The sequence below is a fragment of the Acinonyx jubatus genome, chromosome B2 (assembly GCF_027475565.1).
Source record: "Acinonyx jubatus isolate Ajub_Pintada_27869175 chromosome B2, VMU_Ajub_asm_v1.0, whole genome shotgun sequence".
Taxonomy (NCBI): Eukaryota; Metazoa; Chordata; class Mammalia; order Carnivora; family Felidae; genus Acinonyx; species Acinonyx jubatus.
This window is the reverse complement of record NC_069385.1, coordinates 9,836,286-9,859,670: the sequence shown is the minus strand read 5'-3', so window position 1 is coordinate 9,859,670 and position 23,385 is coordinate 9,836,286. Positions and strand designations below refer to the sequence as shown.

General features: G+C 52.7%; 1 protein-coding gene across 4 annotated transcripts in view; it reads left to right on the top strand.

Annotated features, from left to right (window-relative positions):
* SYNJ2 (synaptojanin 2) overlaps nt 1–23,385 on the top strand; it is a 105,086-nt gene that overhangs the window by 18,530 nt on the left and 63,171 nt on the right. For all 4 annotated transcript variants that reach the window (XM_027056550.2, XM_053222032.1, XM_053222033.1 and 1 more), the window contains exons 2-4: nt 7,394–7,480; nt 17,417–17,687; nt 21,623–21,848. In XM_027056550.2, the coding sequence (XP_026912351.2) occupies nt 7,394–7,480; nt 17,417–17,687; nt 21,623–21,848 (584 nt within the window). The remainder of the gene's footprint in view (nt 1–7,393; nt 7,481–17,416; nt 17,688–21,622; nt 21,849–23,385) is intronic.

Genomic DNA, 23,385 nt, shown 5'->3' with positions numbered 1-23,385 from the left:
GAGCACATTCTGGCTGCCTCAGTCACTCCTGCTCCTGGTGACACCAGCCCCAGCCTCGGGACATCAGGCCAAGTTTGTCTTGCTTTGGGGCAAGCCACCCCTTCCCCGGTAGGCCTAGGTGGTGGCTGTTTCTCTTCTACTCCCTTGGCCCATTGGCCCCAGGGGTGGGATGTGTGCCCCCTAGTCCCCTCTCTGCCACCTCCAGACACTCTGCTTCCCTCCTCCCTAAAAGCACTCAACTTGCAATCTCAATGTACAGTGCCTACTGGAGGACTTCCAAGCCTCGTCCAAACATCGAGGCTGTCAGGACCCCGCTGGGGATTTAGGACAGGAACCACACCGTGCTGGCAGGGCAGTGGGGGGCACGCTCCTTCTCTGGAGTATTCCTCCTAGTGGCCCTGTACGTTCACACGGCCATCCGGAGACCCTAGGCATACTTCACTCACTAGGTGTGCATGCCAGGGCTGTTTGCAGAGAAGTCTAACTCCCCACAGAGTCCAGTGTCGGGTGGCAGAGCTTCCAAGGACAGGCTCGTTCATTCCATGAGTGTCCACATGACCCCATTACAGTTATGATGGGTCACCTGTGGTTCCTCTCAGTCCGGATGCCTTCTACCAGTCAGGACTATTTTCAGTCCTAAGCCATGCTGTCTAGTAACACAGATAACTTTTATCAGGTTACCAGGGAAACAGGACTAGAATGGTAATCTAAGGTCAGTTCTCTTGGAGGCTGTGTTAACCCTTTGCCACACACATCAAGGAACCCCATCGCCCATCGCCCTGCATTGGAATTGCCTGCTTCCTGGGGATTTTACCCTGTTCTCTGTCGGTCTCTCTGAGGCTGAGTCTTGCCCCCATGTTTGGTACCTCTAGTCACCATGGGGATCCTTCTGAAGACCTTGGCCTTGGGCTCCCTGACCTCCCCCCACCACCAGTGTGTGCTCCACCCTGGCTCGGCCACTCTCTCCCACGGCCATGCTCTGGTGCCCCATTTATGTCAGAACGTCCACTCTGCACCTACTGCCCCCAGTTCTCAACTCAGCCCTTAGTTCTCCAGCTCAGCGATTTTTGACCCTTGCTGGGATTGTGGTCCCAGACCTGCCACCCCGCCACAGTCCCACACCGGCCCCCTTTGGCTTCATGAGTCACAGCCGCTAGCTCTGCCTTGCACATCCCCCCACCCCCCGCCCTGTGTGCCCTTGCCCCCCTCCTGCTTCATCCTGCTTAGTTGGTGGTGCCACCAGTGACATCCTCTTCCCCTCACCAGAAGCTGCCCATGTGTAGCTGCAAGTTTCTGGAGACCCACTACCCTGCAGACAGATGCCATTGCCACCTCACAGCTCCCCCTCTCCTACTACATCAGTTTTTACTGTCCCAGAGCATTTCCAGCAGTGCATGCATGCAGGCACACACATGTGCTCACACATGCATACCTACATGCACGTAAATGCGTGTATACACACATGCACACACATGCATGCACGAAACACATATAGACACATACCCATACATGCACATACGTGCATGCACATAAACATACATACACACACACATGGACCCATAGGCACGTGCATGCACACACACACACACACACACACACACACATACACACAGTTCCTCAAAGAATTGTCTCTACACACAACCTCCATTTCCCTCTCCCTCTCCATTTAGGTTCTTGCCCCTCAGCTCCCCGTACACTGCTCTTTTCTGGCTCATCAGTGCCTAACTGGAAGGATGCTCTGTTGTCATGTTGTGGGACATAGAGCAGCATCTGAACTTGCTGACCACTCCTGTGTCCTTCAAACTCTTTCTTCCCTGACCTCCAGGACACCACACGCTTCCTGTTTCCTTAACATCTTTTTGGACATTTCTCTTCATTCTACTTGACTTTTGCACACACTGTTTCAGACGCACTCACTTCCCGGGTGATCCCCTCCAGTCTCTGGATTTTAAAGACCTTCTCTTTGCTGGGGCCCCTGTTTGTATCTTCGGCTGGATTCCAGGCCGGTGCAGCTGTGCCCTCCATGTCTGTGCTGGGGCGCCTGGGGGCACGGCAGGCTGACCCATCTGACCTGAGCTCCTGATGTTCCATCCAGGCTTGTCCTGTCAGTCTCCGTCATCCCGGTGACAGCTGCTCCAGCCTTCCCACTGTCCAGGAGAAAAATTTGGCATCATCGTTGGACCCTCGCTTTCTCTCATATCCCATGTCCAGTCTGTCCACAAATCCTTTTGGTTCAACCTTCAAAATATATGCAGATATCTGATGATGTTAAGGAATTATGGGTAAAGTTTTTAGATGTGAGGACGGTATTGTGGTTGTGTTTTTAAAAGGAACCCTTATCTTTCAGAGATTCTTACTGAGGTATTTATAGCTGAAGCGACAGGAAGTTTGGGATTTGCTCAGAATAATCTAGGGCAATGATTTTTACCTGAAGGACTCATTAAAACAGATTACTGAGTCTCGAGGCCAGAGTTTCTGACTCATTGGGGCTGCAGTGGGCCCAATAATTTGTATCTCTAATGCTGGTTGATGCCTACTGTCTCAGGTCCACATTATAGGACCCACTGATCTAAGGTACAGGAGAGTGGGGGAGGGGGGTAGGAGTGAAACAGGGTTGGCCAAGAGCTGATGGCAGAGGAGGTGGTAGGATCATGGTAGTGTGGGTACGTAGGGTTGTTACAGTGCTCTGTTTTCTTTGGAAGTGTCCATAGTGAAAAAGCACATGTTTGCGTATAGATGTGTGTGTGTGTGCGCATGTATACATGCGTGTGTGTCCAGAATTGGGCTGTTTCTCAACACCTCCACTGCTACCACCCTGGTCCAAGCTAGCATCATCTCTTCTCTGGATCATTGTAATGCTTCCTAAGGGGTCTCCTTGCTTTCCCCTTGCCCCTCTAGGATCTGTTCTCAACAGAGCAGCCAGAGCAATCCTCCACCCTACAGTGAAACCCCAAGTCTTTTTTTGACCTACAGAGCTCTTTTACAATGGATCCCCTACTCCATTTCCTGTGTCAGGCACTGAGCCCCTCGCTGGTCCTCGGATATGTCAGGAATTTGCTTCTGCCCCAGGACCTTTACACACCATCTCCTGGGCCTGTAGTGCCCACCCCCCACCTTCACTCAGCCATCCCTCTCATTCCCTTCGAGCCTGCATTTGAAAGTCACGCTTGCAGTGAGGCCTTCTCAGACTACACCATATAAAATCACGCGCACACACACACGTTTTATACCCCCTTCCCTGCTCACTTTTTCTCCTTAGCCCATGTCACTGTCTGTGTTGTGCTTACCGAGCTGGCCTGTTCTTGGCAGGAAGCTTGCGCGGTACCTGGTGCCGAGGTGGCCTCACCCGCCCCGCCGTGGCAACCTGGCTCCCACCCCCTCCCGGGTTGGCCTCCATTGTCATCTCACACCCATTCATGACACACGTTCCTTCTCTGCAACACCGTCAGATGCCTGCCTTGGCCAGTCCTGCTGTAGATGGATTTTGCCCGTTTGGTTCGCTGTTGGATGTGTGTCTCGGGCAGTGCCAGCTGTGGCAGCCTCTCGGTACGCTGGGTGCATGGCTGAGGCCCAGGGGCAAGGGGTGGATGAGGAAGAGGGTGGGAGAGTCAATGAGAGGACTTTCCTTAAGGGCTGGAAATCCGTGGCCAGTGGGAGGGGAAGCAAATTGCATTCTAACGTGGAAAAACCTACGGGAAGTGCAACCAAAGTGTGAAAGACAGGAATAGACTATTTTCGAGACATTAAGAAAGGGAGAACAGGAGTTGCAAATGGGCAGGCCAAATACGGTCTGCAGAGGTGTGTGCGGCCCACACGATGCCTAAAATAAATGTGGATTGGTTGCCAGCATTGAAAACTCAGGAGTGTCCTATTTCTCTCAAAACCCTGGAAGCTCACCGGCATAGGGCTGGCCTGGAACTGACCATCTGCCCCCTGTTAGAGGGGCCGCATGTCCCCTGGTCACCTGTGGTCCCTCCCGCAGCTTCATTCACTCACTACCTGCCTCGTGCTTGTAGACATTGGAGCTGTGAGCTCCCTTTTGAAGAGCAAAATGGATCACGGAGTTCTTCTTCCTTCTAACCTGAGGAAGTATAGTTGTTTGGGACAAGGAGGGGTGTCGGGTGATTTGGGAACAGGCTGCCTGAGAGGCCAGGCCTCTAGGAGTGCTGGTGGGGGGGCATTGAGGGCAGGGCAGGGGTCTGCACTGTGGGAGTAGAACATACCCGCTCGTACACGGTGAGGGTCAGAAGGAGCATTGGAGAAGAAGAAATGAGAAAATACGCTTCCAGGAGAGACAGCCTGCGGGGGGTCTGGACTTTAAAAGGACTGGCTCAGGGGCGCCTGGGTGGTTCATTCTGTTAAGCGTCTGACCTCAGCTCAGGTCATGATCTTGTAGTTTGTAAGTTTGAGGCCCACGCTGGGTTCTGTGCTGACAGCTCGGAGCCTGGAGCCTGCTTCGGATTCTGTGTCTCCCTCTCTCTCTCTCTCTCTCTCTCTGCCTCTCCCCTGCTTGCGCTCTGTCTCTTTCGGTCTCTCAAAAATAAATAAAACATTAAAAAATAAGTAATAAGTAAATATGAGGATGAAGAGTCTTTTTTAATTTGGATTAGTTTACTTTTCCTGGTGATGGGGGCTGTGACACACGTGCTTGTCACCTGTGGTCCAGCAGGGCAAGCGGTCAGTTTTATTCCCTCAGCCTGGCCTTGTGGGCGCGTCCCCACCTCTGAAGTGTGGATTCGACCACATCGCCTCGGGGAGCAGATCCCTGATGTTTTGTTTTCTTTGGTCAGGGTTGTTTGCAGAGGTAATGCACGCCACGCACAAAGTCCTCCTCGTTGCTGGTCAGCAAAATGAGAACGCGATGATAGTCAGGCTTAAGGATTCTGTTCGAAGGCTTTGTAAAGCTCTGAGGGTTGAAATATATATATTTGTGTCCGAATTACTCTCCTGTTTTACCAGCCTGTGTACTGAGATGAGAGCCACAAGCTGCCTGGTTTACCTCTCCTGATTCTGCCCGCAGCACCCGTATGCAGAGTTTGGCCATGCCTGTGGCCTGCAGGAGGGACATTCGTGTCTTCCCGTGAGCCTGGGTTTTCATGGGGTTTACTTGTCCCAGAGCAGGGAGCAGGCCCATTTCAAGGAGGCCTCTGTAGGCACATGACACAGTGCTTGGCCCTTAACAGTGGGCTTGTTGGGCGCCTGGGTGGCTCAGTCGGTTAAGCGTCTGACTTTGGCTCAGGTCATGATCTCACGGTCCATGAGTTCCAACCCCATGTCAGGCTCTGTGCTGACAGCTCAGAGCCTGGAGCCTGCTTCACATTCTGTGTCTCCCTCTCTCTCTGCCCCTCCCCTGTTCGTGTTCTATCTATCTCCCCCTTAAAAATAAATAAACATTAAAAAAATTTTTTAATAAATAAATAAATTAACTTAAAAAAAAATCCAGTGGGCTTGTCGTCACCTCTGGGCAGAGGATGTTGTTCACGTCAGCCAGGAACAGATGCAGGGAGTGGAGAGAATACCTTGTCCCTCTCACGCATCATCCGTGTGGGAGCAGGAGGCCTGTGGCCTCCAGGGAATGGGCTGTGGCCATCTGTGGGCCCCTAAGATGTCAGCATGCTAGTCCTTAGTTCCTGTGCCTGGTACCTTGCATGGCAAAAGGGACTTTGCCGACTTGAGTAAGTTAAGGAACTTGTCCTGGGTTACCTGGGTAACTCACAAGGGCCCTTAAAAGAGGGAGGAGGGTAGCAGGAGAGGGAGAGAGAACAAGAAGTAACAGTGGGAGCAGAGCCCCGAGCGATGTAGTCACTGGCTTTGAAGAAGGTGGGCAGGAGCCCAGGAAGGCACACGGCCTCTAGATGCTGGAAAATGCCAGGAAACGGGTTTTCCCCAGAGCTTCTTGGGGAATGCAGTCCTGCCGACACTGATTTTAACCCAGTAAAACCCATTTCGGAGACTTCTGACCTGCACAGGTGTCAACTCATGAATGTGTGTTATTTTGAGCCACTGGGTCTGGTCATTTGTCACCGCAGCAGCAGCAGGAGAGTAGTGAATCACCCGCCTCCTGGCCGCCCCTTCTCTGAACCCAGCGGATGGAAGAGGTGGGACTGTGGCCCCCAGTCCTTCTATAATTAGCTTTAGGTTACTCTCCCCTCCCCCCACCAAAAGCCTAATCAGAAAAGCCCATGTGAGCATTGGGGGGAAATGTAATTGATCACACTGGTTCTTAACCTTTTCAGAGTCACTAAGTCCTTTGAGATTCTGACAAAAACTGTGCCTCCAGCCCCATAAAAATACATACCCAGGGAGCACCTGGGTGGCTCAGTTGGTTGAGTGTCTAACTCTTGATTTCTGCTCAGGTCATGATCTCACAGTTCGTGAGTTTGAGCCCTGCCTTGGGCTCCTCACTGACAGTGTGGAGCTGCACTGTCCAATATTTGTGTCCAAATATTTTGCACACAGTTGTAGAGGTTACACAGATCCCCCCAGCACTATCCTGCAAAGCTGCAGCATCTGCCAGGCTTTCCTCTGTCACCCCAGATTAAGAGTCTGTCTATCATAGTAATTCAGAGGCTGAGTGACTGCTCTCCTAATAAATCTCCCTAATGGTGTTTGCCAGGCCCTTATTTGAGGATTCATTGAGGTTTTTTCCCCATTCTCTATATGTGGAAACATTTTTCAGAGAAGGGGTCCAAGGGTCTGCCACTGTAAATGCCAATGGGTCTGTGGGGCCCTTGTAGGTCACAGGCTCCCTGCTCCCAGTGGTCCTTCTGTCAGTCGGTCTGCTGTCTTGTCTTGCTTTCACCCTGGGCCGTGTCTTGTCCTGAGCACCGGTGGCCACTGCTGAAGACCAGGCAGGGGCTCTGCTCATGCGGCTCTCCTTGGGATCCCCTGGGCCCAGGCCTGGGGTGCCTGGGGCATGTGGGTTTTCTGCTCAGCCTCCCCTATGTTAGCAGGTCCCTGCAGGGAGGAGGGCGCTCACAGGACGAGAGCCTCCAGTGGCCAATATTTAGGAAGGAAGGTTCCCCCCCCCCCCCCAAAAAGGTAACAATGACTCACTCCTGTTTCAGAGCCTGTGGGCAGGGCTGGGCCTGAGGCACCTGCTCCTGGCTTGCACCCCAGCACCTCTGGCCAGCCGGGGACTCTCCTCACCCTCCCCAGGCCCCAGGGAGCTGTGGGCGCTTCCAGAGAGCAAGCTTTTTGTGGGAAGGTCTAAATCTCTGCAGCTTGGTGATTCGCTGATCATAAAACCTCCACACACGTTACTTGAGGCCGAGCTATTGTCTCTGCGTTTTCTTTTTTGAGTGGGTGGGGAGCCAGATTGGAGAAGGCTGCAGTGAAGGAACTTCAACAGGAGACCCAGGCTGATGCTGTCTGTGATGTGTTTCTCCCCTAGCTCCGGAAGAGAAGGAGGTCATTAAAGGCCAGTATGGAAAGATCACCGACGCTTACGGCTGCCTGGGGGAGCTCAGGTTAAAATCTGGTAAGTCCCCGATCAGACAGAACAGCAGCTGTCAGAACGTCTGATGCTACACTTCTAGGGAGCCGGGCAGAGCTTCTCTCGTGCTCGTTTGGAAAGACTGCCGGATTTAGGCATTTCATTTTAGCTGTTAGGATCTTTTAAAACGTTTCTTTATTTCGCTGCGCCTGTTCCTCCACGCTGGGGAGGAGGTCAAGGTGGATGCAGCCTGGCGCTCACCTGTCTGTGCCGCTGGAGGAGAAGAATTGTGTGCAAAGGAAGCTCACCTTCATTGTTTGCCCTCCAGGACCCGAGTTTTTCCAAAGTCAGGTCTGTGGGGTCTGCCCAGGGGACTGTTTGTCATTTACAAGGGATCTGTACTCGGGAAGGGGTGGATGTGGGAGGTCAGAAGCCCCCTGGACTCACGGGGTATCTCGAAGAAGAGCCAGGACTGGGCGTGTTGACCAGGCAGAGGAGCCCAGAGCACCTGCCATGGGACGCCGAGGGTGGGGCGTGAGGGAGAGGAAAGGAAAGTACATGTGAAAAATGGGCCATGTCGTCTGATTTGGAAAAGGCAGAGAACTCACAGGGACAAGTGGGCATCTCAGTGTGGTCCCTTGGGGCTGAGCTGTCAGCTGGACAGCCTTTCCGTGGGGCCTCTGCATTGTCACCTCTGTGCTCCTGGACCTCATGGGAGCCCTGGTCCTCCTCTGGGTCTGCGGCCACCGTTTCCTTTCTCCTCTCTCGGCCCCCTGACTTATGTTGGTCCCACCCAGCGTCTCCAGGGACATGTGGGGCCAAGACGAGAGCACAGGTGACATCCCCGATTCTCAGCGCTGCTTCTCAAAATGAGAATTGGCTGAGATGACCACATTCGGGCACATGGCTCTCCCTGAGCCGAGCATGTCACGGCTCCATGCCTCCCCCAGCAGCTGTGCTCAGAGGCTGAGGAGTTTCTAAGCCGACAGAAGAGCACTGGTGTTTGCCGTTACTTTTCTGGGTCTTTCTTTCATGGGATGGTTTCTCCCGAACTATGATGATTGCACTGATCATTTTTCAAATAGTGTGTAGGAAAAGCATTCAGCACATCCACGACAAATGCGTTTATTAAATGTCTGTTTTGTGCCAAGGGCTAGAGATACATGAACTTATTTAATCCTAAAAATAAGCCAATTTGATGTTGCATCTTTTCCGCTGTTTATAGTAACGGAAGCAGGCTCAGAGGGTTAACGTAATTGCCTAAGGTAAGGAGTGTAGTTACGGTTCAAACGCAGATCTAACTGCCTCCAGACACTTGCTTTTTCCATGAAATGGGGCTGCCTGCCAGGATTTGTCCCCGCAGTGATTTTTCCAAGGTTACAAAAAATGCCTGTGGTCCTAGCCTCGGTGATGATGATGATGTGGGAATGACGGCTGACCTTCCCTTCTTACCCTGTGGTCGACACCGTTTTAAGTGTTTTCATGTATTAACCTGGTTCTCCCAACAGCCTGTGAGGCAGGTGCCATTAATGTCCTGCTTTACAGACAGAGAAAGAGAAGCCGAGAAAACTTAAGTGCTGTATTTTGTCTGTTCTGTGACAGATTTTTTTTTTTTTTACATTGTAGCGTCTTGGCTCTTAGGATGTGTTACAGTTGTTGGCATCTTGCAGTTATAATTGGCAGCGTTTTTCTCCTAAATAAATTAATGATCCACTTTGCACCTGACCGAGCCCCGGATTTAGCACAGTGCTATCGCTCGCCTAAGGTTGGGCAGTCCTCAGGTGGTGACCTGGGTTTTAAACTTGTGCCTTCTGGTACCTGGGGCTGTTTTCAGCCACTGGGCTGTTCTGTCGTGAAGCTGGGCAGAAACCGGTCAGCCCCCAGAGAAGTATTTGTCAAAGGGGCCAGGGTGTCTGCAGGGTGTCCGGCCCAAGGGTCACAGCAGGATGTCGAGGAACCATCCCAGGGCAGGACTCGGAGAGAGGTGGCCAGCCTTTAGAGCTGCAAGACCCTCCTCCCTTCTCACAGCCACACCCTGCCCTTCCCCTGAGGGGTGAGTGTGCACAGGCCCTGGGGGCCAGGCGAGAGCAGGACCAAGCCCCTGGCACGGACACCTGTCAAGTCCCCAGCGCCCATTTCTTCTGTCCTCTGAATACTCCCAGCCCCACCTGCCAGAGTCACCCTCCGGGGGTCGGGGGGTTGGTGGTCGTGCTGCTAAAGCTGTCTGAGGTGGTGAGGATGCCAGAATTATTTGGCCTGTTTCGACACGTTCCTGAAAGGGCCCTAGGATATCTGAAGGATGGAAGGATGGGGCCTTATAATCGAGTTTTTCAAATCTCCTTCGGTTCCATGAAGGAGTGCTTGGCTTTAACTTGGTTTTCTTTTCCTGCTGGAAGGCCCCAGCCCAGAACTATAATGTCTTCCTCTCACCTCTTGAGGTGTCAGGCAGTGCAGAGTGAAATCCCAATTTTTGGTTGCCACAAAGACAGCCAGCCCCAGTTGGGGACGGGCCTCCCTCTTGACTGTTTTAGGCTGAGGGTCTCTGGACAAAGAAAGACTCTTCCCCTCAGGCTTGTGACTTGGGGCAAGTTGTTCAATTTCAGTCTGCCTAAGTGAAAATAGCTTTTTTATGTTAGAAATGAAGAAACATGCACAAAAATTACATACAAGCTTTATCCCAGGTTCCTAGGTTTTCATGGAGAGCTTAAGTCTCTCCTTCCCTGAAATGCCAGCAGGAAGGGGGTGGAGCCTCCACAGTCAGCCAGAGAGTTGGCTTTCCTGATGCATCTGTAATACAAAGCATAGAAAGTGAGGGTATAGCAGTCAGAAGAATTTATCCCAATGATTACAGGGATTTAACTCCCTTTTAACCTCAGCTCTCACAGCCTCCCTGGCTCATAGCCTCAAGGGTTGAGTACGTTGAGGTCTGTAATGAATTGTGTCCTCTGGAGTTATGTAGTACCCAGCCTACAAGCCAGCCCTTCTAGACTCTCTTTCCAGCTTCACAACAGACTCACCTTCTGGATTTATTAATCTCCCTAGGGCTGTTTTCCCACCTGCAAAATCATGAAAACCACCTCATCTCTATATTACATAATTCAAAAGAGATTTATAGGGGAGAATGAACATAGTCTGTACTGAGTGGGAGGCCTGGCCTGCAGACGGGTCCCTCTGGGAGAACTAGGTGTGGGGTAAAGGTCAGGTCACTGACTCCCAGTGGGTGGTTAGTTTGCACACAGGCTAGTGTAGGGCTGATTTCTATGGGAAGTCACTGCAACATGAAAAGTTGCAGGAGCAGGAGATTTAAAAGTGTTTAGGTTTTTTTTTTTTTAATTTTTTTAATGTTTATTTATTTTCGAGAGAGCGCAAGCAGAGGAGGGGCAGAGAGAGAGGGAGACACAGAATCCAAAGCAGGCTCCAGGTTCTGTGCTGTCACCTCAGAGCCCGGTGCCGGGCTTGAACCCACAGACTATGAGATCATGACCTGAGCCGAAGCTGGAGGCTTAACGGACTGAGCCACCCAGGCACCCCTGGTAGTCTTTAGTCTTGACATTCAGGGCCTGCAGTATTCTCCAGAAAGTCTTGAAATGGTATGATGGCCTTCATCAGAGTTAGAATGACTTATTACCTATCTGCAGTGGGGTGCTGGTAAATATTTGACATCCAGCTCTCTGGGGGGAAAGCCCTGATGTGTAGTGTTTGCCAATCTCCACGGAGTAGATAACCCGCCCCTGGCTGATTTCAGGCTGCAGTGCGGAGCTGGGGAAAGATGTGCATGGCTGGCTCCCGTGAGCTGGTGGAAGCTGCCAGCACACCGACATCTGCACCCTTTCGTGTCCTAGAAAGGGAAGGTGAAAGAGATCCTTGAAACTGTGCCATGTGGATACAGGGTATTTAGAATTCTGAGCTTGTCGGCATGGGGGGGAGGCCTTGGGGACCCTCTGGCCAAAGCGCCACACTCCACGGGTGGGAAAGCCCAGAGCTCCTACTTTGTCTGCAGCTTTAAGTGGGAGAGTGTCCTGCATGAGCAGGATGGGTAAGGTGGTCTGTAGGAACCCCGGGCTTGAGACTGGCACGAACCTGGCTAGGGAGTGAGCTCCGAGGCTGAGCAAACAGAGAAATGCCAGCACAGGGGAAGCCAGAGGCCCAGTGGCAAGAACACACCCAGCATTGTCCCTGCACAAACGGCATTGTGTCTGCGCGTGACTCATGGTGACTCCAGCGCCAGCCCTGCCCAGCCAGATGACAATGGCCACAGCTCGATAAGACACGGACCCCGTTACTTCAGGGGCCAGGGGGTTTGGGGCAGCGGTGCCTTGGCATTGGGTCTTGAAGGCAGCCCTCTCGAGGGAAAGAATTTCTAAAATCGACACTGAGGTCTCCACGGTTTTTTGTGTGTGTGGTAAAATATACAGAAGATAAAATTTCCCATTTGGACTAATCTCAAATGTACAGTCCAGTGGCATGAAGGACGTTCACAATGTTGTGCAGCCGTCACCACCATTTGTCTCTAGAACTTTCTTCGTCTTCCCACACGGAAACCCTGCCCCCGCTTAAACAATATATATTGGGGTCATTGCCTTCCATTTCTCCAGCCTGTTTGTTCAGGCTGTAGGACTTGTCTGGACTGTGAGCCTCCTGCCCTCTGGAGGGGTGTGTGTGTCCCTGTGTGATCCCTTCTGCCTCTGGTGTGTCTGTTGGCCTGTGACCTCCCCCGACTGTGGCCAGCAACCCCTGACCCAGGTGTGCTCTCCCTTTGGCCAGAGCCCCGGAACCAGAGTTCCTTGAGCTGGAAGGGACATAGAGGCCACCTGGTGCATCTGAGGGCCAGAGAGGGTAGGAGACCGGCCAGAGGCCCCACAGGCCAATGGAGGCTTGCAGAGGCCAGAGCCTCATCTTCTGACGCCAAAACAAGTTTGAGTTTTGTCTTTCCCCTGCTGTAGGATTCTTACTGGTTTCAAGCCCCTGAACTCAGCCTCCACCAAGGACTTTTGAGACCCTCCCCCACTCAGGCCTGCCCTACTTCCTCCCTGGGAGAACACCGATCCTGCCTTACTAAAACAAAGCCTAGATCTTGTGCTCAAAGTGAGCACCCACGGGGACATCTCACACCTGGGGCAGGTGAGCGCCCTCCCCGCCCCCCGCCAGCCCCCCTTTTATCCCCTAGAGACAACACCACACTGACAGGCGGGGGGACAGTGACCCCCGGTAGTCTAGCGCTAGGCTCGAACCAGGACCCTTTCCTTGAACCCCCTATCATGTGTGGCACACACCCAAGGGTGTCAGACAAGATGGGCCAGCACTGAAGAAACAGGAAGCCACGTGCCAGGCTGAGTAGGGCCAGGTGCCCCTCCTGGAGAGGCTGTGGTCTAGTGCGGCTCCTCTGGGGTCACAGAGACTGTCCGACGGGCTTGGTCAGTGCTGAGGAAAACAGTTTCTAGGTCCTCACCTCCTTGGTTTGCCTAAGAACGTCCCTGCGATGAGGGACTGGTTTCTCAGTCTCTCTGCCCCACCCACAGCCACCCTTCTTCTATCTTACCTTCTTCTCCCTCTAGAATCTCACACAGTGTGTTGCTCTGGGAAGTAAATACCTGCAGATGGCTAACAAAGGGAGGGGTCACAATATTGTCAGCACTGTGGAGGAAGTAAGTCACCTCCGTGACTGGGGAACAGTTTGTTTACAAGTCAGGTGACAGCCGGTTGTTTATTTCCTACAAAATTGAAGGAGAACCTAATTGGGGTATCGGCTGACAGCGTTAATAGTAATTTTCTAGATAGATTTTGCGATTTTTTTTTTTTTTTGGCAGATGATTCAGAAGGACTTTGAAGAATAATTGGGCAACATTTCATCGATCTATCAATGTGAACAAGGTTTCTTAGTGTTCACATATAAAAATGAAAAACAGAACTAGCATTGGTAGAGAATCTAGTTTCATTCCATTAATAAATAGTATTTACCCATGGGTGTATGGACCAGAGGTCCCATCCACCTTCCCAACAAATCTTTATTTTTTATGTTAAATCAGTATTTAGCAGAGCGTTTTGTTTACATTGTTTGACTGATTTTGTACTAAAACATCATTGTAATGATACCACAGGCCAAAGTGTTTTAAACACTTTCAGCATTAGGATCAAATTACTGCACGGTACGATCAATATGAGACACAGAAGCACAAAATATGTGATATTAGGATGAAATTCTGAGGGGAGTGGGAGTGGAATGGGAATTCAGAGGAAAATCCCATCTGTTGAAGAAGAACTTGTTCATGCATTGCTTTAAATAATATACAAGGATGATTGTCAAACCAGAGTCTAGGTCCCACTTGATAATGGTAAAGAGGCCTACAGAAGGTTTATTCTTACATGTCTATATTTAGCACGTGCCGGAAAAATACATTATTCACAATCATTTAAACTACTGGTGAACACTTTCAGTGTCAATTTGGAAATGAGAAAGGGTACCTTAGCGACGCTCAGTGAGACAGTAAGCCATCGTGATCGGAAGCTGCCAGACCTTTGGGCTGGGTGAACCCATGTTGGACCCATCTTGGGTCCAACACAGACTAGCCGTGCACTTGGGCAGATGGATGATTCAGCTCCCTCTGGGGGGATAGTCCCTCATGTGTGAAATGGCGGCATTGTTGGGCACGTTGCCGATCCTTCTGCAAGGATATAGGTAAGAGCAGTGTCTCTGGAACCAGACTTGACCTGAGTAACTTGCCCAGGTGGTATAGCCCGAAAGTGGATTCAAATCCCAGCTCCCCCACTGTGTGACCTTGGGCAGGCTTCTTAACCTCTTTGTGTCTCCATCTCCATCCCTGTACAATGGGACTAAAAATGGTACCTCCCCCAGGGGGCTGTTGAGAGGGAGCTCACAGAACAGAGTTCGTAAGCAGCCACCCTGAGAATCAGCTGTCATTAAAGTGCTTGGTTCCAATCTGCTCCCAGGGTGGTGTCTTTATTCACCTGTGCCTTCTCCCAAGCCCCTCAATCCCAGGACTCAGGAGCTCAGAGTCTCATTTATTTTAAGAGCCTTTTCATGCCTGCTGCAGCCGCCCATCCCAAGCCTCCTCCGGGCCACTGCCCTGCGCAGGAAATGCCTACTGTCTTCAAAGCAACCTGGGACTCTTGCCAGGGACTTGATCCGCCCACGCAGAGGCTGTTGAGGAAGTAGTGCTAGAAATCCACTCCACAACTTGGGTGGAAGGACGTAAAGTTTTCCATGCTTCTCCTTGAACCCACTCCCTACAGAGTCCAGTCTCGGGCTCATCGCCTAGACCACAGGGGCTGCCCTCCGGCCACTCCTCTGACTGTCCTTGAATTCTGCTTTCTCTGCACTGAGCACATCGAAAGAGGCAGATGGGATGCCTGGGCCTGGTTGTAACACAGGCTGCGGGAATATTTGCATTTGTGAGTCTATACTTTGAGGACATCGACCCCACATAAACCTTACCTGTCTTCCAGAAATGACACTTGTCCTGCTTAAGAAACTCAGCCTCCTGATGCCTATCACTGTCTGTAGCATAACTGCCTAATTCTTAAGTTGCTTTAAAGGAGTTTCCTGATAATCTGCCTGGGGAGGTGGGATATGAGCCAATAGTGTCTCCCTGTTGGTCCTCCCTCCCAGTAGGCATGGTGACCTAGTTACTGAATGAAGACGTCTTTTATTTTATTTAAATTTTTTTAATGTTTATTTATTTTTGAGAGAAAGAGAGACAGAGCATGAGTGGGTGAGGGGTAGAGAGGTTGGGAGACACAGAATCCAAAGCAGGCTCCAGACTCTGAGCTGTCGGCACAGAGCCGGACAAGGGGCTCAAACTCGTGAACTGCAAAATTGTGACTTGAGCCGAAGTCGGACGCTTAACTGGCTGAGCCACCCCGGTGCCCCTATTTTATTTTATTTTTTGATGTTTGTTTATTTTTGAGAGAGAGAGTGCTAGGAGGGTGGGGCGGAGAGAGAGGGAGGTGGAGGGTCCAAAGCAGGCTCTGTGCTGAGAGCAGAGCCCAGTGCGGGGCTCAAACTCAGGAGCCATGAGATCACGACCTGAGCTGATGTCGGATGCCCAACGGACTGTGACACCCAGGTGCCCTGAATGAAGACGTTAAAAAAAAAACAACAACAACAACAACCCAGGGGCGCCTGGGTGGCTCAGTCCGTTAAGCATCTGACTTTAGTTCAGGTCATGATCTCACAGTTCATGAGTTCGAGCCCCACGTCGGGCTCTGTGCTGACAGCTCGGAGCCTGGAGCCTGCTTCGGATTCTGTGTCTTCCCCTCTCTCTACCTCTCCCCCACTTGTGCTCTATCTCTCTCTTAAAAGGTAATACACATTAAACAAAAATATAAAAACAAAAAAAACACCCAGATGTGTCCTGGCCCCAAGTAGCCCCCTTCTTCCTATCAAGTGTGAGGAGGGGGTGGGGGGAAATAGATGGTGAGTAGTGGGTCCTAAGGGGCTTTTATCAGAGTGTCCAGAGATCTAAACCGCTGGCCACCATGGCTGCAGATAATGACCACTGACCATGTGGAGGAGATCTTACTGGAAACAGGTCCTTTAAACATCAGTGGGGTTGGGAAGAATATCTCTTGGACCAGAACCACGCCAGCCCCTGAAGGCCAGTTGGTCACCTGAGTTATCTCTGGGGCCCTCTCCTGAAGTAAAGCAGGGGATGTCCCCAGGGGATGTACCCTGATGTCCCCAGAGTAGAGCACTGCCACGCACCCCTGGCCCACACAGCAGGTATCTGTCGGAACCTTTGTGTGCCCGCTATGCACTGGGGGGTACAGAACAGAAAGCAGCCGCAGATGGTTTGGTGGGGGTTCCCAGAGGAGGGTGTCTGATTCTCCTGGCAGCCAGGTTGGCAGTGGCCTGGGTAATACTTCACGGGGATTGGGAAAGGCTTGAGCTGCTCTCGGCTTATTTAGGAAGTACTCATCAAAGACTTACCATGTGCGGTGCCCAGATATCATAATGAAACAGAGTCCTGTCCCTGAGAAACCTCCAATCTCCTGGGGACACAGATGGGATGGAGGTTGTTAGTTTTGCATACATGAGGGCTAACAGGGATTCTGTTGGCATGTAGAAGGGGCATGTAACAATGTCTCTGGGGAGCAGGGAAGGCTCCAGAAGGGTGGAGAGGGATTCTAGGAAAGAGGGGCTGAGCTAGGGTGGTCCTGGTGAACACTGAGAAGGCTCATGGCTGTTCTGGAGGGCGGAGGCGGGCAAGGTGGGTGGGGAAGGCCGTGATGGGCAGGTGGTGGTGGGGTATCCCAGGCAGAGGCAGCGGCCTGAGCAAAGGCCCGTGTGTATGAGGGCATATGGTGCATTTGAGGAGCCGCAGAGGACAGCCCCAGGGAGCTGCTGGACCCTAGGTGTCCGTATGTGGGGAGGGATGGGGGTGGTCGGCCTGCGAGGAGCTCCCATTTCAGTCCTGGGGGAGGTGGGGGGATTGAAGCAGAGAGGTAGGTCCTCCATCAGGCAGCTTTGAGAGGCGACTCTAGTGACTGAGCTTGTAGGACTGACCACACCTGGAGACCCTGAGCCAGGTGGCGCCTGAGGATTTGGGGAGGGGGCAGATTTGCGAGGCTTTGGGTGGCAGATATGGGGAGAGACCGTGGGGCTGGAAAGGCCCCTGGCCAGTAACCCTCAGGCTGGCGGGCAGCAGAATGGCCTGGGCGCTTGTTAAAGCTCAGGTGGCTGTCCCCTTGCCCGGCTGTCTGGAGGGCCTGAGAATTCGCATTTCCAGCAGGCTTCCAGGTGGTGGTGCTGCTGCTGGTCGGGGGCCAGCCTCTGGGGAGCAGGCACCGGGCTTCAGGCTTCAGGCTTCAGGCTTCAGGCTTCAGGCTTCAGGCTTCAGGCTTCAGGCTCAGGCGTCGGAGATTCCTGATGCGGTCATGTGGTTCCAGCGGAAACGTGGGCCGTGAGCTGCTCCTCCGCCTGCTGACTGTGGTCCTGAGCCCTCTTGTCTGTTTCCCTTCCAGGTGGTGCTTCCCTGAGCTTCCTGGTTTTGGTGACAGGCTGCACGTCCGTGGGCAGAATTCCAGAGGCTGAAATCTACAAAATCACTGCCACCGACTTTTACCCTCTCCAGGAGGAGGCCAAGGAGGAGGACCGCCTCACAGCCTTGAGGAAAATCCTCAACTCGGGGTTCTTCTACTTCTCCTGGCCCAATGATGGGTCTAGCTTTGACCTCACCGTCCGGGCACAGAAGCAGGACCATGACAGCTATGAGTGGGGGAGCTCCTTCTTTTGGTGAGGGCCCTGGGTCGTCTTCTGCCCCCCCTTCCCCCCCCGGGTCACATGGATGGTGGGCTCTGATTGAAACCTGTGTCCTTGTTCTCTGCTTTACATCGTCCCCAGGATCCTGGGGTACCTCTGCGAGCCCAGTCTCAGCGCAGTGAGAAGAATGCTAACACCCTCGTCCCTCCCCCCTCCCCCCCGGGGTCAGGGAAGGTGTTCAAAGTGGCCTACTGTAGATTTAGGAAAGAAACTCTCTGTAAGTCAAGACCATAAGAACCTACATCCATCCTGTGCTTCCTAAGTGCCGGGCTATGGTCAGTGCTCCTGCGGTCTTCTCAGTGATCCTGGTTACCCTCTGGCACACACACATTTACCACCGATGCTTATAAGGTGCTCACATTCCAGGCTGTTTAAGTTCTCTGCTGGTGGGCAGTAACTCAGAATCCTCATAGTAACTTATGAGGTGGGGGGGGGGGGGTCTGTCTGTTATTCCCATTTTACAGATAAGGAGACTGAGGCTTGAAGAAGCCAGGCATTCTGGCTCCAGATCCCATACTGTTAATCACCAAGCCAGACCAGTTCCAACAATGGGGAAACTGAGTCCGCCTGCCAAGGTGATGTTCATTCATGTGATAAGACATGTCCTGAAGCCCAGACAAAGGTGCCTGGATTTCTGTATGTTTAGGGTCATCTGGGTGCTCTTTCACGGACCTAGCTAGGTGTGGATGACTATATAAGTATGTAAATTATCTATGGCCCTTTCTGGGCCTTGGGGGTTCTGACCTTGGCAGGTCTGGGGGAGGGGGGCACAGTGATTTGCATAGACTGGTGCCAGGCCTAGGTTGTCAATGATGCCGTACCTCTCAGATGGACCAGGAGACGTGTGGGAAGTGAGTCAGAAGCCAACGTGATGAAAATCCTGCTGTAGAAATCGCTCCAATGTACCTTATACACTGGGCTGTTCTTAGAATCCCAGTCCTGGCCTTTTGGAGCTCGGCCGGTTTTTCAGCCCTAAGACAGGGTTGGTGAGGCTTATTCACATCCTTTTTTTTGTGTCTGCCTCTCTCCTTTGCCCAAACACAGAAAGTCGTAAGGATCACTGGATAAACATTTTTCCCTTGGTGCTTCAGACCCTCACCCAGGCCCGACTTGTCTCTGGAGGAGGGGGCTTCACCATCTCCTTCCGTGGGCCCCAACATTCTCTACCCTCAGATCCTCTTGGGCCTTCTGGTTTTGTTGAGTTTGCGGGGGCAGTAAGGTGCTCAAACGCTAAAACATCTGTGAACCTCCTGATCTTCTTGTTAAAAGGCAGATTCTGATTCAGCGGGTCTGAGCTGGGGCCCAAGACTCAGCGTCTCTAGCAAGGTGATGATGTGGCTCCTGCGCTGTGGTTCGAGGACCAGTCTCTGAGTGACACGTCCAGGAGACGGTGTTTCTGTGAATCACTAATTCCATTTTGCAGGCACCAGCTGGTGCACGTGCCCCTGAGATCAGCTGAGCTCAGGGATACAAGGGCTGTGGATTACGAGGAGTATTTGTACTAAGGCCGAGGAGCCACTCTCAACGAAGACTTCCAGGCAAGGAGCGGAGCGAGGTGTCGCAGGCTGTAACGTGCTTGGCAACATCGAAGGACCGTAGGGGATGCCGGGGGAACGGGGTGGCCCCGGCACCTTTGTGACTGCCCTCGTCAGGCCTCCTTCCGCCAGCTCTGTGGCTGGAGACTTGAGGCCCACAGAAAGCAGTGAGCGTGGAGATCCACGAAGCGGAGGCCGAGAGGGGCTTGGGAAGGGAGGACGCCCCACGTGGACGCCAGACTCCATCTTGAGTTGAGAGGGGGCGGCAGCTGTAGAGGGCGCCGGGCTGCCGGGCCGCGCCACCCTCCAGGGCGTGGTGTTTGGGTGGCGCCCACGGAACTGACCACAACTGAGTCAGCCTTGACTGAGTGGTCACGGGCTTGACTGCCTAAACCCACCATTTGGGGTGCTGTGTTCCAGGTCTGGACCCACATGTAGAGTCAGATGGGGTCAACGCTGAACGTGGCTGCTGAACGAGGGAGCGTGTTGGGCAGCGTGAAGTGGTTTTTCCTGGCTGGTAATTGACCCCACTGATAACTGCCTCCCAGAACAATGGAAGCCTGGGAGGAAACTCAAAGCACTTTTCCTTCACAGACCTGGGTCTCTCCCTCCGAGGAAAGGAGCTGTCCTCCTACAGAGCGCCAGGCCAGTGTGACTACAAACAGGGATTCAGAGTTGACTGTTTGGCAAAAGCCTCCTTTGCCTGACCTCTGGTGACTGACGGCTGCCATAGCTGTGGGGCCGGAAGACCGGAATGTTCTGGAGGCTTTGCCTTGATACCATATGCAGATTTAATTTGCTACTAAAGCGGGTTCATCGTCTGAATTTTAGAGAGTGATTCAGAGGAAAATGTGTTTTGTAAAGGAGGTCTTGGTGATCGTCATCTTTCGGGCAGACCAGCACTGTGGCTGGGAGAGCTCAGAAGGGGATCCGCGTGGCCACTCCCTGGGGGGGGGGGGGGGGGTCGTGTCTCAGCACCCAGGTGCAAGTGTTTGTGTTCACAGTGGGGGAGCCTGGCCTGAGACCTGGGGAGTCCCTGCTGCTGGGAGGAGCCACCGGAGACAAGGAGGAGCACAGCACGCTTTGGAAGAAATGAGAGAAGGCTGCTCTCTTTGAGGAAGGCTCTAGGGCAGGAACAGTGCTGCCTTTTTTTAAACAGATAGGGCATTGTGATCTAGATTTGCTTACTACCCCATGGGAGAGAGTCTTCTGTGAAGGCTCCTGCCTCCCTGGGAGGGTCTGAGAGGCGTCTGAAGGTGCTGCTCTGTGCCCTGAGCACCTGGAATGGAGCTCAGCCGGTGGGGTCGGGGGTCCTGGCACCCCTCCGGGGCCTCATTTCTCAGAGAGGCCGCTTGGGCGGAGCAAGGTCGAGTGGGTGTGGGGAAGCTGAGGGAGAGCAGAAGGCTGTGGCCAGCAGGGGTGTGGCTGTACGTGTGGGGCCTTCACTGGGAGAGGAGATAGGCCTGGGCCTGGCAGAGCAGTGAAGAGGGCAGGCTCCTAGCTGCTCGCTGCTGCTTGCTGGTTCTCTGACCTTGGGCAAGTCCTTCACTTCTCCGTGCCTCAGTTTCTTTATTTGTAAGATGGGCTGAATGGTAATAGCTTTCACATAGGGCCTATGGAGGATGAAGTGAGCTAATCCATCCCAAAGCACTTAGAATGGTGCTCAGTGCCCTTGGTAAATGTTGGCTTTTATCCCCCTCCTTATCATCATGGACACCAGGGGTCCCCAGAGGCCCAGAACAATCCACGGGTGTAGGGAGGAGGTGCTGGAACTTTCCTTGTTTTATTTTTGTCTCCTTTTTTATTTTGGATTGCTTCCTAGTGCTCTCGTTAGGACAGGATAGACCTCATGTGTTATGTATGTAATTTAAGCCAGCATACGTGTATTTAATGATTATTTTTATCATTTATTATTTAAGGGCAAAACCTATGATTAATTTTTTTGACTGATGGGACTTCTGATTTAAAAGTGCGGAGGCCAGGGATCTAAAGGGAGGCTTCTCTGACAGTCCCTGGAAGGTGATGGTTGGCTCGCACTCCTGGCTCGGCTTCCGTTCGCGGATACCGGCTTCCGTTCACGGATACCGGCTTCCGTTCACGGATAGCGACTTCCGCAGTGGCTCCAGGCCGTCCCCCCTGCTGCTGCTGCTGCTGCTGCTGCTGCTGCTGTGTGGCTCCGTGGCTCCGCAGCCCGCTGCTTGCGGGGGTGGGGGTCTCGGAAGCACGTGAACCTCCGGGCCACGCGCCCTGAGCGCCAAGTTCATGGCGGGCACCTGCACCCCCATCTGCGGGGGCCCCGCCCCACTTGCTTTGGGCGCAGTGTTTCCGGGAGCGTGTGTGCTGACCCGAGGCTCTGTGGGCTCCGCTTTGCAGGAACCAGCTGCTGCACGTGCCCCTGAGGCAGCACCAGGTGAGCTGCTGTGACTGGCTGCTGAAGGTCATCTGCGGGGTGGTGTCCATCCGTACCGTCTACGCCTCACACAAGCAGGCCAAGGCCTGCCTCATTTCCCGTATCAGCTGCGAGCGCGCCGGCGCTCGCTTCCACACCCGCGGCGTGAACGACGACGGCCACGTGTCCAACTTCGTGGAGACAGAGCAGGTCAGTGGCGCCCGGTGGTGCGGTGGTGCGGCGGGGACGCAGCCGCGCACGTGCGTTTCCAATTGGGGCAGAAGAGGGCCAGGCATGTTTGGAGGTCGTTTCTGGGGATCGTGGCTCCTTCCTCTGGAGAACAGAGTGAGTCACTGGGGCTCTGCCTGCAACTGTGGCCTCCGGTTTGCCGGGGGCGGCTTTCTTGATCCACTTCTGCTCAGCCGAGGTACTTGCAGCTAAAAGGAAGCGGGCGTTTTTGCCGTGGTCATAAAGGGTGGCAGGCTGTTTAAGAGGGCAGGTGGTGGATGATCCAACAGGATCTTAAGGCAAAAAGTAGATCAATACGGCGAGGATGAGGGAACAAACAGGTTTTCATTCTAAATCGACCGGAGCACGTCTTAGCACCTGGGAGTTGTGAAATCTGAGCGCTAAGCGGCATTTGCTTTCAGCTTCCTTGAATATAACCATCTGCTTAGTCTCTCATTGATTTTTTTGCCCCTAAATTCTGTTCTCATTCCCAGAGATGCTGTCTCACACTGGTTTTAACCCCCCCCCCCCCCACTCTGGGTGGCAGATCTGTAGGATAATGCCACTTGGTAGACTAACAGAATAAATTGTAAGTAAGGTCAGCCCCCACGAAAGGCACAGGTGCAGTGTGGCTGTGGGTGTCAAGCTGCAAACAGCCTGTGTTTATTTAGTGGTGATATGTCTCTGCAACCCCTCCTTCCTGCAGCTGGGAGAGGTGTTTCCTACCAGGACTTTAGCCCGGGTCATTCACGGATTTGAGCACCTGTTTTCTTTCTTCCCTTCCTTTCCCCTTCCTCTTCATGAAATTTATTGTCAGATTGGTTTCCATACAACACCCAGTGCTCATCCCAACAGGGAGCACCTGCTTTCTGTGTGTCAGCAGCCGTCGGCTTGGGCTTCAGGGGAGGAGGTCCTCCTAGAGTCAGGTGCTGAGTGGGAGGACTTTGGAACGGGAGCTAACGATGAGCGCCAAGGGCAGTTTCTTGCCTGTGACTTCTGTTCAGTCTGCCTGCTCTCCTGGATGCAGATGAGGCCATAAGTAACATCCGGTTAAAAATGTCAGAGAAAACATGGGCCCTAAACGAAGGCCAGTTTCTTTTTTCTCGCTCGTGTGTACACGATGAAAACTACTTCCTTTTGTTCACATGCCCCACCTGCATTCCCGTTACCTGCATTTCCATCCCAGTTTTTATCCTTGGGTTATGAGCCTTTGAATCATGCAGTTCGTTCAACAAATCTTTATTGTTTATCTCCCGCTATGGGCTCGGTGCAGTGCCGGGAACTGGGGGCAGGCCACTGCCTCTCTCTAAGTAAATAAATAAACTTAAAAAAAAAAAGTCAAAATTTATGGCCAAAGAAAATCAGTCATTTAAAAAAAACAAATTGGGGTCTCCTCATCAGAAAAGCAGCTGTCCTCCCTTTCACTGTCATTCCTGAAAGATTAGGCATGTTAACACTGAAAATGTAAGTCAGTGGTAGGCGTTTCCTCAGGCTGCTGTAAGAAAGTGCCACTAACAGG